Source organism: Motacilla alba, chromosome 19, assembly GCF_015832195.1.
Source record: "Motacilla alba alba isolate MOTALB_02 chromosome 19, Motacilla_alba_V1.0_pri, whole genome shotgun sequence".
NCBI lineage: Eukaryota > Metazoa > Chordata > Aves > Passeriformes > Motacillidae > Motacilla > Motacilla alba.
Window position 1 is genome coordinate 1,771,113 of NC_052034.1, and position 15,883 is coordinate 1,786,995.

General features: G+C 46.6%; 1 protein-coding gene across 1 annotated transcript; it reads left to right on the forward strand.

Annotated features, from left to right (window-relative positions):
- The first annotated feature begins 318 nt into the window (after positions 1 to 318).
- On the forward strand, positions 319 to 14,528 carry CA4 (carbonic anhydrase 4). Its single transcript, XM_038158326.1, has 8 exons — positions 319 to 547; positions 8,645 to 8,695; positions 9,111 to 9,281; positions 11,086 to 11,243; positions 11,382 to 11,474; positions 11,760 to 11,823; positions 11,924 to 12,087; positions 12,950 to 14,528. The coding sequence occupies exons 1-8, from the start codon at positions 490 to 492 to the stop codon at positions 13,136 to 13,138; spliced, it is 948 nt and encodes a 315-aa protein (XP_038014254.1). The 5' UTR covers positions 319 to 489; the 3' UTR covers positions 13,139 to 14,528.
- The last annotated feature ends 1,355 nt before the right edge of the window (positions 14,529 to 15,883 follow it).

Below are 15,883 nucleotides of genomic sequence, written 5' to 3' on the forward strand. Positions count from 1 at the left end.
CCATTTTCCAGTGCCACAAATCAACTCCAATCCTGTTTGGAGAGCTGTGGGGCAGAAGTGAGGGGGAGTTGGGGTTTTATTTGTCTCCCGGGTTTGTTTTTTTTTAAGGAAACATTAACACACTTATTTAATTGAATGTCATGAGGCTGCCAGGAGAAAAACTCCCACTAAATAAAAATGCAGCATTTCAGTCGGGCTGTGAACCTGTGCAGGTTGCAAAACCTCAGTTATTCACTGGAGGCTCCTCGCTCGGTGCCAGAAAGCCTCACTCCCTTTGCCATCCACTTTGGAGAATGAATAAATTCAGGCAAATCAGGAGCAGGGCAAATCTGGAGAAATTACAAAGGGGAGGAGTTCACCTTCCTGCTATGGCTTTCAGGTCTGTCCTGGACTACTTACTCCAGTATAAAACTGAGAGCAGAAATATGATCACATCCTGAGGAGTCTAATCAATCCTGGTTTCAACACTGAGCCTATTTAAACTAGAGAATGGAATTGCTGCTCCTCGCTGTGTTCTGCCTGCACATTCTCAAGACAGAGGCAGTAGGTGAGTCCTTCCCTGCTCTTTCTCACCCCACCTTAAGGTTACTCTTATTTCTGATTTGTTTCTGACTATCAGGACATGCAGTGCAGGCTCTCTGACTGTTCTCTCTGGTAAATGAAGGATGATTGATTCATTTATCTCTCTGCATTTTATGATTTGTGTTAAAATATCAAGGACAGGATTTTCTCATGAATGAATGAGTGCTTTGGGGGTTTCTTTTCACCTTTAGAGATTCTATCTGCCTTCCTCCTCCAAGGAAAATCAATGAGCTTTGACTTGATCTCTGTATTTTATTATGTGCGTGCATTTAAAATACCAAAACTTCATTTCTTTATCTTTAAAACCCCTTTAAACTTGAAAGAAATTGCTTGTTTGAAATTTCTGCTCCCTTCGCTTTGCTGTGTATGATCCAAGATGAAATTCTGCTGAGGGAGAAAGAACAATATGTCTTTGCTGCATCAGCCCAGCAGCCCCATCTATTTTTGCTCCCTGGGCACTATAAGTACACTGTGCACTTAGGATGGCTCAATGAAATAGTGATCTATAATTAGTATTGAAAAATGCGGGAGGTATTCTTCCCCCTGCTTCTGTTCACTCAGCAGCACTGAACAAATCCCTTTTCCTATGCAAATACCAGCACCGAGCCTCGGAATTAAACACTGCAGCTCTTAGGAGTGACGAAGGGTCCATTGTTTGCACTGAAATAGAGCAGAGTGCAGGGACGAGAAAAGGGACCAGCATTATCAGGGGAAGTGCTGCCCCGAGATCTGCTGAAGGGACATGCTGGTAAAGCAGATCAAGGTTCAGAGCTGCTCCGAGAGTCCTGAAGGGTTTCCCTGCGTTTATTCCTCTGCTCCCAATGAATTCCCTGTCCCTCAGCAGCTTGGCTTTCCCAGATTCTTAGCTGGCATTCCAAGCCCTTCCCTCTGCTCAGCCCCTGGTGCAGGGCTGCTCTCCCTGCAGGGGCTGCCACACCTGGGGCAGGTAAACACAAACACAAACAAACAAAAACAAACACAAACAAACACAAAGAGCTTGTGCTTTTCCAAAGCCTGCCCCCGGTGTTTGCTCCCGATTGATTCCCGGCTGTCAGCACTGTGCTACATTTACTGCCCCATTAGGGGCTTCATTGGGCAAACCTGAACACAATCTAGAAAACCCTTGTGGCTTGATTGGTGTCAATAATTAGGGTTTGCCTCTCTATCAGAAGGAAGTAACATGGGCAATGCAGAAATGATAATTTGCGGGCGTTTTTTGGCCCCCCTGGTTGTTTGCACGTTTTTCCCTGAATGTGGACCAAATTCCACAGTCTTTAATACACAAGAAACGTGCTCTCTGCACCTTCTTCTTCAGACTTTCCTCAGGCAGCAGCTCCACAGGATACAATTTACTAAGTTAAAAGTTACCCATTTCAAGAAACTCCACTTTCGAAGAATCAGCTGAAATTCCTTCTCGTTGTATTCCTCCTTGTTATCTAATCTTTTTTAAAGGAATAAACCTTTCCCTCCTGTCTTGCCACCTGTCAGAACCAGCCTGGCTCTGATCAGCTCATTGAGCCCAGCTCCACCTGGGCAGCTGATAACTCACCACCCTGAAACAGTCAAATGCCTGATTGCTAATCTGGAACTGCTGCCAGCCTTGTCTGAACAGCAGAGCACCTGTGGTTAAATCGCTATTTACAGCCCTCAGAGGCCTTTCTAAGGAAGGGAGGGGCATTATCCTTGTTGTAGGAGAGGGAAACTGAGGCACGCTGGTGCAGGCACCTGCCCAGCATGAAACCATCACCCCCAGCTCCTCATCCAGGCCTCAGTGTGTTCCATTTACAGCTGCTCTGATCCACCTCAGGTTTCTTGTCTGGTTGCTCTGAGAGCTCAGAGACCCTCTGGTGCTGTTTGGGGGGAAAAGAGAGACAAAGTGTCTGCAATTTCCAGCAGGAATGCTCCAAACCTCCTGAGAGTGAGAGATACCCATCCCTCCTTCTGTCCATCCATCCCTCTCTCCATCCATCCATCCATCCATCCCTCCCTCCCTCCCTCCCTCCCGCAGCTCTGGGGTGGGGTTACAGCCAAGTCACTGGAAATTAATTTTCTTCAGGGGGAATGGAATGAACCCCAGCACGTTTTAACCTTTTGCTTTATCACAGAGCAGACTCAGCCATGAGGAGACAAATCTCCCGCAGTCCATGCTCTGCTGCTCCGAAAGATTGATGCCTGATAGGACATTCCTCTAATTTAGATGAGATTAGGTGCCTCTAATTTTCTATATTTCTGCTCACATGCTTTTACCCTTCACAAACATTACATTTACATAACCATGTGGACATTGACGTCAGCATCAATTCTCACTCTGGGGTTTCCTCAGGGCCATTCAGGTACAAAATACCCCTGAGAGCTCCATCAGCAGCTTAAAAAAAAAAGAAAAAAAAAAAAAGATGCTGTGACTTCTTCCCTTTGCAGTTCTAATGGTGTGGACTGCACACAGGTTTATGGTTGGGCTCCAAATCCGTTTTAGAGCTGGCAAAGTTGGGATGCTGGCGCACTTGGACACATTCTGGGATGAAAAGCTGCATTTTCAGCTGATGAAAGGAAGGATAATAAATGCAATGTCAGACCTGGAACGCAGAGAAAAGGCAGTGATCCACAGGGATGATGGAATTACCCATGTGAGGGGTCTAGGTCACCTCTGGAGTCTCCATCAGGTCAGAATCCAAGCTGCCCTTTCCCCAGGGATGATCCTGCTCAGTTTTATCCAAGATCTCCCCACGGATCCTCCTGGCCCTTCCACTGGGATGCTGGAACAGAAAAACCTTTGGCACTTTGAAAAAAGCCAGCAGAAACCTTGAGGTCTCCTAGAAAAGCTGCCAGGTCCAGAGCCTGTCTCTGTGCAGGCTCTTTTCCCTGCTTGTGGCGTGGCAGGAGATGCTTTGTTGTGTTCCAGCATCTGCCCAGTGGCCTGTTATTAGATTTTTAGTCATATTTTTAGCCACAGGATCAGCCACCAGAAGCTCGGCGTAAAAGGCTGCAAAAGGCCAGCACAGCTACCGAGTGATTTGTTTGAATTAAATTTTAAAAGTACTTTAAGATAAATAATTCTGAATTGCATTTTTGTTGCAGAAAGCAAGGCAAAACCCCTCACAGGAGGAAATCACCTTAGCCCTGGATGCTCGTTTATTGTTACAGCCCCTGCCTTTGACACAGGGCACTTCTGAGGGCACTTTATCTGCAGCAGAGTATCACAGGTCACAGCTGAAAACCTTCCCCTGCTCTCTGACACAGAGGAAGTCGTTTGCAGATGTTAACAGGGCATATCCAGAATCCCCGAGTCCCTCTGTGTCTGTTCCAAAGGCCTCGTCCAGCCCGTGATTTATGTGTGCAAATGATAAACATCAGATGTGCTGCCTTGCCAGGCTGCACCACCCAGCGAAGCTGATTTTCAGGGCTAACTCCCCATCATCTCCTGCAACATGCCTGCACAAGGATGTGTGTCCCCGGGGAAAACCCAATGAAGGTTAAAAGTGAAGAGCAATGAATGCTGCAGAGACACGCAGATCTCGAGGTGAACTTTTGGAACTGGTTCTGTCTGTCCAAGGGGTGACTGGGGCTTCCTGAGGATGTGTAATGCTTCAGAAGGCAGAAATATCCTCATGCCTCTATGCTCAGTAATCCCATTAATTAGAAAGACAGGCTTAGATAACAATTGCTTTTGTTTTGTCTTTTGCACTAAAAATAGAAAGTTTCACAGAGCCAGCTAAAAATAGGATGAGCCCAACACAAGCCAAACCTAAAAATAAATCCCATGTAAACCCAGCTTTTGCCATTTTGGGGGGAAAGGATGCAGAGATGAGAGCAGGTTTTGGGGATGGATTCGAGGACTGAGGACAGCAGGGAGAGCTCTGGGGGCACCCCGGGCTCTGGGATGGGCACTGGGACCACCAGGAGAAAGGGAATGGCCAGGCAGGATGGCTGCAAGGGGGACAGGAGGCTAAAGGGACAAACCAAGGACTCAGGTGAAAGAGAGAAAGGATTTGAATTAAAAATCAACCCAGGACACTCCTGGTGTCCCGGGCAAAAAGGTCATTGACACTCGCAGAGGCTCAAAATTGTTAACAAAACCAGCAAAAATAATAATAAAAACTGCAAAAGAATAATAAAAAAGGCAAAGTAGAAGCTGGCTAAGCCACAGCCACTGTGCCAGAGCAGGAATTGAGGCAGTTCAGGCTGTTCCAGTGTCCCTGGAGCACACAGGTTGAATGGCATTCCCAGCACGCAGATTTGGGAACTTTCATGGGATTCGGACACTCTGAGCGTGGTCCAAAGAGCCGAAGGGTCTTTTCCTAGATCTCACAATAGCACCTTGGCAGGGCTGCTCCAGCCTGGGCCCCGGCCAGCAGCGCCTCCCGCCCCGCTGGGCAGGAGAGGGAGGTCTCAACTGCAGCAATATTTAATTTATTTTTTTCTGCCTCGACCTCCGAGCGAGGCTTGATAGCGAAAACAATTGAAAACGTTTGCAATAAAATGAAAACAATACGTAATTTGTATTGTTTGCTTCGGCCACCGCCGTGCCAAGAAGCAGCTTTGGCAGGAAGCAGTTGTAAATTCCAGGAGGAAGAGGCAGAGATAAGTGGGACTGCTCACCTGCCAAGAGAGACTCCCTAAATGGAACTGTCCTGAACTCTGGGGAGGAAGAGCCAGCCCTGTCCAGCCCTACTCTAAATGAAACCAAATAAAGTCAAGGTGACACCTGTGGGATGGTACAGAACCACTGAAATCAAGGATAAACCCATAATAAAATGTAAGAGACAGATATAATTGTAAATACAGCGAGTCCAGGAGTGCATATCTATATCATCTACATCTGTGTCTATATATTTTTATATCTGTAATCACAGCAGTGATTTCAGCACCTCAACCATAAAAATAAACTAAAAAAAACCATCCCTAGAACACTGAAACCCCACTTTGTGCTGTGTTTATCCAGCAATAAAATGAGCTCCAGGGAAGAGAGCGTGGGAGCTGAGGTTTGGCTGGAAGAGCAGAGCAGGGTGGGATCTGAGGGGTCGCAGACCCCATAAAAAGGGGGTTCAGAGGGGGATTTGGAAGAGGGGACAGCGGGAGGGTGAAGGGCAGCCTTGGCAGATGGGCCAAAAGATGAATGAAGCCAGGACAGGAATTCCAGACGAAGAGGGAACTGTTTGGATGCTGTAAACACCAGGGAGGGAAAAGAATTGTTTGGGGTGGTTCGGTGATATTTCTAGGAGTGATGGGATGCAGATAAGGAAGTGGAAAATGTAAGCTATTAAATAGGAAACATTTCCTGACAGCGGGGCCTAATGCACTGTGGAAAAGTCTTCCAAGGGAAGTGGCAGGAGCCTCTGGACAATTAAAAGTGGCCCGGACAGCGTGCCTGAGGGCATAATCCTGCCTGAAAGCACGAGAGCTGCCTGGATGTGACTAGGATCTTCCCTTTTGCTTCGGAAAGCAAGCCCCAAAGCTCCGGGGAAGACAGAGCCATTGTGATGCGAGGTCCCTGCGGGGAGGGAGGCTCCCGTCCCACTCAGATCACATCCAAATGCAAACTTTCCTCCTGAAAAATGGTTCCTCCTGAGCAGCACCCACACAAAGGCTCCTGTTCCCCAATGCTCCACTGCTGCCAATCAAATTAAAAAAAAAGAAAACCCAAAAAACCAGCCCTAATTCACACTAAACATAAAGCCACTGTTTGCTCAGGCATTCTGTAATGTTTAATTAGCTCGTTCTTTAAGGTTTAACAGCTTCAAGGACATGTTTCTTATGAAATGCTGGATTTATGTGCTGTTCTACTTCGCTGATATTATCCAACCACAAGCGTGGTAAGGACTTGGTAGAAAACACAATCCTTACCTTGTTCAGAGACTTTGGGAACTTGGTGGGAAGATACAAAAATCAGGCAATAATTACTAAACACTCCTGAGAGCTGGATGTGAGGCAGCTGTAGCCACTGAGGGCAGCATTTTCAAAATTAAATTTTAGTTTATTCAACTTTTTCTCCCCATCATTTTGATGCCCAGGGTGGAAGATCTGTGGTGTGCTCAAGTGTCATTTTACTGAGAGGTGATTGAAACCCACAGGTTTATTTGAGACAGCTTCCCAGACACCTGTTCAGGGGGTAAAACTCAGTGATTCTTGTTTGAGAAGGGTGGGACATAACCCATTTCCATCCCCCCTGGTTCAGCACCAGCACAATCTGGGGATAATTCCCCTTCTCCCTGTGGCTCTGTTTGAATTTCCACGGCAGAGGTTTTAAATCTCCACAGCCCTGAACCTGCTGCCCTGGCTCCCAGCTGTGCCTCAGACCTGGAAAATCGGATTTTCATTGCAGAACTGCTTTGATGTCCAGGCCATGCTCCCTCTCCCATGTGAAACCCCCTGGAACTGCCCAGCCTGGAGCTCTCACCTTCCCCCTCTGCTTTCCATCCCAAAGATTTGGCAGCAAATCCTTCCAGGTTATTCCTGCTGGGTTTTTCACACCCGAAGGTTCCTTCGTGTGTAAATCGCCACGAAACTCCCGGTCCCAGGCTGCTGGGATTGTTAAAAGTTCACACCGACCCCAGGGCAGCTGCCAAAAACACACCTGGAGTCTGTGATCCGTGTGAAAACCCACGTGGAGGCGGTGTGGAGATCAGCTCCGCTGGCATTCGGCACTAAATTTAAATTAATCATGTCAATTCATTGATTAAAATATCGGTTAAGGCACTCGGTGACATCCTGTGCTTGGAACTTCTGCAGCTTCCCAGTGGGGATGAGGAAAAGCTCGGTGCCACTGTCCTGGAAAGATAAAAAAAAGCAACAATCAGTGCTGGAAAGTGAAGTTTTGTGTGTGTTAAAAATCTGCCAAAAGGATAAAACCTCGTCAACCCCAGTTTTTGCACAACACCGTAGAAATCCCTGCAGTTCTTGCCACAAAAAAAAAAAAAAAAAAAAAACAAAATTTGCTTTTCTTCCCAGTCTTGCTAAAGCACAAAGTGAGGCGACATTGTTTGCAGTTTTCAGCAGAAATTTTGTTTTTGTGAAAGAAAAACCGAAACTGTAATTTTTTGAAGGTTATATTAATTGCCACGAGGTCTCCCTCTGTGTCACAGCTGCTCAGGTTCTACAACAATTCTCTATTTATAACTTCTAAATCCTTAATAGATGGATGCATTGTTATGCCACTGATATCAAGATAAAGGTGTTAAAGCCTTCCAGCAGGAGTGTTATAAATTACAAATTAAGGTAATTACCAGGCAACTGACAGGGCTCTTCCATAATTATCCTTAAAATTGATTAGCCATTTATAAAAGTGTCTATAATTTACTAATCACAAGCAAATAGGTGTGGTATTAATCATCATTATAAGAGGGTTTGAATTGTTATGGATTGAAGTGAAATGGCCAAAGAGAACTACCCCTGTCAAAGTCAATTTAAAGTTTAGAATAAATCAAGAGCCACTGAAGCACCTTGGGATAAACAGAACAACCCGACTGTCCTAACTAGACAAACACAAAAGGTTAAATCAGCTCTTGTCCTTTGAATTTTGTATTTCTTTCAACAATGAAAAAGTGAAATTCAGATGTTCTGCTGAAGAACTTTGCATCCATCCCTGTGGGCTAGGGCCCAGCTGAGTTAGCCCAAGGATCCCTGGGATCCTGCAGGAAGTGAGATCCTTCATTTCTCAGAATTCTTCCCCAGGTAACCTTCAAAGGAGTTCCTGGAACAGGCTGAGATAAGTCCTCTTGCATAAGTGAATTTACAAGTCTGCGAGAGGCTGGCAAGTGCAGAGCTGATAAAAGGAAATGTACTTTAACACTGCATCTATTCAAATGTGGAACTTTTGCCTCAAGAAGTTGAGGAAGCCAAGGTCTGAAAATCAAATTCTTTGGCATTGCAACCCATTCAGAATTCTGGTGTCCCAAAGATTCCTGCCAGCACAGGTTTTGGGGGGATATTACTGGCTAGAAAGTGGTTTATGAGAGATCAGGAGGAGATCTAGAGAGGGCAGAGCTGCCAATCCATTTCCCTGCTGCTTTCTGGGGGCATGTTTTGCACAGATTTTCATTCACCTGTGTTATTTATTGTTTTCTAGTGGGCCACTGGTGCTATCAGTCCCAGAAGTGTGAGCTGCCAGAGTGTAAAGGTACTGCCAAGCAATTTCTCTTTCCAATCACATTGGTGATTCTTCTGCTTTGCAAAGGGGCTGCTGAGAGAAATAATGCAAAAAATTCACAGCACTCAGCCTTTGGTCATGGTCACATTGTTTGTGTCACTGCCAAACAGGGTATTTTATTTTGAAGCCCTCGGTGTTCGTGGTAACTGCTCCTTTTGTGTCAGCCAAGGCTAATGTAGAAATGTACAAATAAATGTAAAAATGTAAATACACAAGCGTAAAAATCAAACTCACAAGTGTAAAAATCAAATACACAAATGTAAGAACCACCCCAGAAGCTGGGGTGATGTCTCAAATGCCCCGTTTTGCTTGGGTGGTTTGGCTTCCTCGAGGATTTGCTGTCTACAGGGGAAAAAATAAACCCATTTTCTTCATCCCTGAGCAGGTCCTGCCCAGTGGCATCAGATATACCAGGACTGCAAAGAGGACAGACAGTCCCCTGTCAACATTGTCACCCGAAATGTGGTGTATGACAAGAGCCTCCAGCCCCTGACTTTTGAAGGGTACGATGTGAAGGGCTCTGCCAAGTGGGACCTGGAAAATAATGGCCACACAGGCAAGTACTGCCCAGGCTGCTCCTGGGGATGGGCTTGGGATTTCCCTGGAGCCAGCAGGGAGGCACAGATGGGATCCCACCCCTCTGCTTCAAAGTGAAGCTCCCAGAACCTTTTTGGCATCAAAATGTTCTTAGGAGGTTTGTGGGAATGACAAAGCTTTTGGGTTGTGGACGTGGTTTGTGATCATCTCAGCAGGAATTTCTGTGCAGGAGCAGAGCTGGAGGTGTCACAGGAGCTCCAAACCAAAACCCCCCAACCCAGAGTCCAGGACAACAATTTGGGCAGAATTTTATCTTTTTCTGCTGAAACCACTTCATTCCTGGGCTGGTCCTTTCCAGCTCTTGCCCCTGCACAAAGAATCCTGCTGGAGAAAAGCCTGCTGTGGGAAAGTCATTCCCAGAGCTGTGTGTTATTCGTCCTTTAAATAATGAGCTATATTCTTCTCAGATTCAGACCTGTTTTCTCTGCACACAGAAGTTATCTGATGTTGATCAGCCACTTAGTGAATCAGTAAACCTTGAATCAATTAACAGTCATTTAGAACTGTTCCACTTCCTCCACCTTCCTTCACAATACTGAGGATGCTGCTCCAAAAAAAATTTATGTTCAATCACTTCAACTTTAAAAATAAACATGTAGTCAATTTTTTGTTGTTGTTGTTAAAGTTACCTGTAGGTGTTTTTAAAGTCTTGGATGGGTTGTTTGAACTGCCAAATCCTCAAAGCAGAAAGCAGCAAGTGGCAAATATTTCCTGATTTAAAAGGGAAAGGGGGGAAGGCAGCTGGGGAGATTTTAATGTCGTGGCAGACCACCGGAAAAAGGAATGGTTTGGCTTTTCATTAATATGTGGATTAATGACTTTCCCATTACAGGGTGATATTCCAGAATGTCCAATCACAGTCCCTTTTACATCAAAATTAATATTTACGAGGATTGCTCCTCATCTTCCCCAGCCACGCATAAGGATTAGGGGTTTAATCTGGGTTTTTAAAGTCTCTCCCTTCCGAAGGCACCAATTCCGGTACTAAATGAGGAGGTTATTGCTTAAATTACAGCTGCAATTAGAGGCTGCAGGTGAGATTAGACCCTCATTATGTTCCGTGATGGGCACATAGCAAAGGTCGCTGTCTCAAAGGTCTTAAGCTAAATAAACAAAGCCCACAAAGACATCTGACTCATCCATTTACAGATTAAAAAGCAAAGGAACTAAATGACTCATGCACTCTCCAAGTTCATTTGGAATTCAGAACAGAAATGAAATCTCTGGGGCTGCAATCCAGAATTTTCCTGTGCAAAGAGAAGTGCTGTGCTTGACGTGGGGGTCGCAAAAAGGAAAATTTTAAAGTATATCTCAAATATGTATGATTTAGGCTTACATCGCAGCACTACTCTAAATTAAAACAGGATATCTTTAAACCCTGCCCAAAGGAAGTGTTACAGTGCAGAAAACTGGAGGTTAAAATTGTAGTTAAAACCCAAATAAATTTGGATCAAATTTACTTTGATAGAGGGGTTTTTAAAAGGAAAAAAACTGAAGGAATATAGGGTCTTCTGAGAGGTACAAGAAGCTCTGACTCCAGAGGTCATAATGGTTAGAATGAATCTCACATTAAACTGAGCCATGATTTGGTGAGAGTTCAGTTTCTGCAGAGCAGAATTTCTGGAATGCTGGGTCTGAAAAGCCAAGCGAGAACTCGAAGATAAATGAGATGAATGTGAATCTCCAGAACACCCCTGCTCTCACATACTGCTAATGCAGGAGCTGCTCTTCTCCTTTGAAACAGTTTGTGCTTTTTTCCCCAGTGAAAGTGGCACTAGACACAACTCCTAAAATCGGAGGAGGAGGCCTGGAGAGAAAATACAAGGCAGTAGAATTCCATTTCCACTGGGGAGTCCTGGGTGAGCCACAAATCATCCCTGGCTCGGAGCACAGCATAGATGGAGAGAAATACCCCATGGAGGTAGGTGGGACCGTGCGTGGAGCACGGGTTTCACTCCAGAGCTCTGGAATTCTGAGATCCTGCTCAGAAAAACTCTTGGCTAGTTCCCCTGGGGAGGTCTGAGGGTGGAAATAATTGTCCTCGGCTGTTGTGTTCCAGTTTCATATCGTCCACATAAGAGAAGATGTTTCAGATGTGGCAGAAGCCAAGACAAAACCAGACGGTTTGGCTGTGTTGGCCTTCTTTGTAAAGGTAGGCAGGGAAATTTTCCACGGCCCCTCTCAAATCTCAGCCAGCAGTTTGGCTGAGGGATTGTTTATGTCAATATTTTATGTTTCTGTCAATATTACAGTAGCCCAAGATTGAACCTCCCTATCTTCTGCAGGCATTCAGCCAGCACTGAGTTCCTCTACCCTTTTCTACATCCTGCTTGCTGTTCTTTCTTCTTGTGGCCCTTTTCTGTTAAATTCACCACTGATTAAAAGCAACCACTTGTAGAGAAATACACGACGTGGAATGAAAATATTTCCCTTTCAGGTTGACGAAGAAAACAAAAACTATAAAACTCTATTGAGTGAATTAAAGAATATCAAATACAAAGGTAAGGGATTTCACAAGCCGTGTGGGGTGAGGATAAATGTGGGCAACACCTGCAGCCACAAGCATTACAAGGGATTTTCCCTCCCCCGTGGTTTTTCCAGGGCAATTAGCAAAGGTGGATCCTTTGCCACTGAGCTCTCTCCTCCCACCTGAGGAAGACCTTGGGAGGTACTATCGCTATCAGGGGTCCCTCACCACCCCTGACTGCTACCGGGGTGTCATCTGGACCGTCTTTGAGACGCCAGTTCAGCTCAGCCAGGTCCAGGTGAGTGGCAGAGGCACAGCCTGGAGTTCTGTGCCGGGTCCCTGGGCTGCAGGGTGACACCCCAGTGCCTTGTTCCCCACACACCCCACTTGGCAGCAGCCTCAGGGTGCTCCCCGCTGCCAGCTGGTTGACCCTGTTAAATCATCCCTCAGAAAATGGCAGGAAAGGGGCAGGAAGGGGAAATGATGGCGAGAGGAGAAAGCCAAGAAACCCCCCCGAGCTCAGGGCTTCGTCAGCAGCACTTCCACTGCTGCTGCCTGCTCACTCCCCAGCTCCACAGCTTTTCTCCTGTTGTCAGGCCAGCAGCACACAGTCATTCCAAACCCAGACCTTGGGCCCATCAGCATCCAGCAGCCCATTTCTGACCTGCAGGCAGGAAGAGGAGATGGAGTTGTGAGTGCTTGGGAAACACAGGTTGTGCAGAGATCGCACAGCCCGGCCCAGAGCCAGCTCAGCTCCTCACAGCGTGCCCTGAGTGCTGTCACAGTGTCCCCAGCACGGCCCAGGGTCACACAGAGCAGCCAGGAACCTGACCAAGGACAGAATTCCTGCTGTTCCTGCCTCGTGTCAGCGTGACGTGGCGGCCGGGCCGGGGCCGCGTGCGTCAGGAGCTCTGGGGAGCCAGTCCTGGGGCTGCTCGGAGCGCTTGGCTCCCGCTCAGAGGAAGTGCCCGTGATTGCCAAGGCTGGAAGGAGCCATCCCTCAGTGGCCTCTCCAGCGGCCTCTGCCACGGCCTTTCCTGTGAGGTTCAAGGCACCCATTCAACCCTCAGGTTCAAAACCAGAGCGGGGCAGCGCGGGTTTGCAGCACAACCCCCGCAGTCCCGTGGCAAGCAGATTTAACAAGCTGTTGTGTTTTGCAGCTGTCCCAGTTCGCAGCACTGCACTTTGATGGGAAGAACTCCACTCCCATGGTGGAGAATTTCCGGCCAGTGCAGCCCCTGAAGGACCGCAAGGTGCTCTGGTCGGGGGCCAGCATCGCCCTGCCCACGGCACAGCTGCTGCTGCTGGCCCTGGCTCTGACCTGCACCCTCAGCTCTCTGTCCCACTGAGCCCTTCCCACCTCATTCTACGTCCTGGGTCTTAATTTCTTGTTATTTTTGCTGTTCTTTGTCTCAGCCTCTCATGAATTGTGTCCCAATACAGAATAGCCTTGTCCTCCTCCAGACATTAACCAAGGGCTTCTGTGCTGCTCTGGTGAAACCCAAACCACCAGAACTCAAAGGAACTGGGAGATAAAGCAATGAAAATTCGATTTTAAAAGGCAGTTTGCTCAGAGAAAGCATTAGTCTGGATTACGCTGTGGTTTTAAGCCAGCACTGGAAGGAGCTGCACAGAGAACCTCGGAGAGGAATCTGTTCCTAAGTGCCTGTGAAGGGGTTGGTTTGGAGCACGTTTACATCGAACACTGCAAATCCGGCAGTGAAATGTGGAGTAATTCCCACAACCCCACTCTGTCCTGCCTGAAGGTACCACACAGAGCAGAGATCAAATGCTCACACACAGCCCAGCAGCACCTGGCTCATCCCCTCCAGGGAAGGGCACTCACCCAACACATAAATCCCCCTCCTTGCTCCAGAATATCTCAGTTAATTTCAGATAAGGACACTGGATTCCTTCCACCCGGTCTCCTGCTGGGGCTATCGGGCTCCTCTGTTATTTATTCATCCCTCTCTGGGATGCCGTGGCCGATGTGATGTGCTGGGGAGCAGCAGGGAGGCTCATCCCCACTGACCAGAGGCACATCTGTGGGAATTCCCTCTCTTTGGAGGGCTGCTTCTGAAGCACGAGACTCTGATCATCCTTTGTAGTTGTTATTTGCCTAATAAAATAGGACAGCTCAAGAAATGGCTCTTTCTTACAAATAAATATATAAATATATATATATTTCTTTTATATATGTAATTTTTTTATAGTAGCATACCTGCAATATTCACAGATGGTCAAGATTCATAGTTTTTTCCAAGATTGTGGTTTGAACCAATTCCTGCAGCTCTTACCCAATCACTTATAGAAAATACGTTGGGAAATGGGGTTTCCTTGTATTATTCTAGTTCTCCCTTTGAAGAGGGAGATAATATTTCTCTTTGGCTAGTGCCATATAACATGTTACAGCTTCTTTTAGGATTTTAGATTTTGGCCACACCAAAATAGGATTTCATATTAGCAGATTTGTATTTTTTTTTCCTTTAAGGGCAATGTTTGCAGACATGACTTTATATATTTTCAGGAAAATCCTGGCAGTGAGAGCAACCACAGCTCACCAAAAGCAGGGAAATTATTTTCATATTAATCAATCAGTAAAGCTTTAAAAAAGGGAAAGCAAATGAACCTATTTAAGTTTAAAGGAAAGATTAATACTTTAACTGTATTTTTATGTAACTGAAAATCTTTGGAGGAGCAAACAGAAATGAAATATTAAAGGTGAACAACAGACCTACATTTGAATTGTTCTGAGTTTTTATTTCTTTCGTCCTTGCTGAAGGGGAATGCACAAACCCTTTCAGAAGAGGTGACTTTCCCCCCTGTTTTTTTCACAATATTTGGGGTTGGGTTTAGGGCTGGGTTTGCATTTCTGGGGCAGGGGGCAGGGATGTGCAGCGCCTCGGGATGTTTCCAGTGTCAGCAGAGCTGGGGGCTCTGTTTCACAGGCTGTTCTCTGCACTCAGCAGATTCCTGGAGCCTGGCACCTTGCCCAGGTGTGCAGAGCTGGTGCCCAGCCCCACCCAGCTCCCGGGACAGGGAACTCCTGCTTTAAAAGCAGTGATGGGAACACCCCTTGGGATACCTGAGAAATGCCTTTTGCGCTGACCGAGGTGTGCAAGTGCCACCATCCCTGTCCTCCAGATTATTTCCTCAATTCTCGTTTCACAGGCAGCTCTCCAAGGGCTGATTGGAATAAACCCTGCAGGATCTGGCTCAGCTGTCATTTATTGCTAATAATAAATGATAAATCACAGGGCACAGCCACAATGAAACAGATTAAAACGGAACTACAAGGAAGAAAAAATTCTGCTGAAAAGAGGGCGAGTCTTCTCTAAGAGCTCTTCAGCACCAGCCCCAGTGTGAATAAAATCTCCCTGGACAAGGATCAGTGTTTCCACTGAGTGGCTCAGTGCTGTGGCAGTAGGGGAAAGGGAAATTCTCCATCTGCTCCTGTCACAGGGATTGAGACCTGTCTGTGCTCTGCCCGAGGCCCCTCTTGGCACCCAGGTTCTGCTCTGGGGCAGGAGGTGACAAGGACAGGACCAGCAATAACGCAGGGAATAAACAAAAACCCCAGCGAAAGCTGTTCCCAGGAAAAAGCAGGAAAAGACAAGAAGGCTGCGAGTGGGACAGCTGATTTGCTTTGTGAGGATGGGTATGGAAAAGCAATTTGCTGTTCCACAGGTAACCCGAGGTGCTGGTTTTTCAGGAATTCTGTCTCGGCTACGTTTGGCATGAAATTCTTTTATTGTGAAGACACCAGGAAATGACAGTCTCTCCTGAAGGACAAATAGCCAAGGCATGATACAGGAAAGGGTGGGGGGAGGAACAGAAGCATTTGGAAGGATCCAGCAAGAACATTATTTTCCCATGTCCATTGGGGTTAGCACAGAACTGCCCTGATACTTTTCACACGTGTCAGAGCCAGAGCTGATGGCTGTGGGGCTGAAAGCTGCAGTCCCAGGGAAAATGAAACAACGCTGGCGATTAAAATTGGGGTTAAAACAAATAAAACAAACAGGGGGTTGTACAACCCAGCCACAAGCAATCCTTTCCCAGCTTTTGGCTGCACCTTGGTTTGAGAGCAGCTC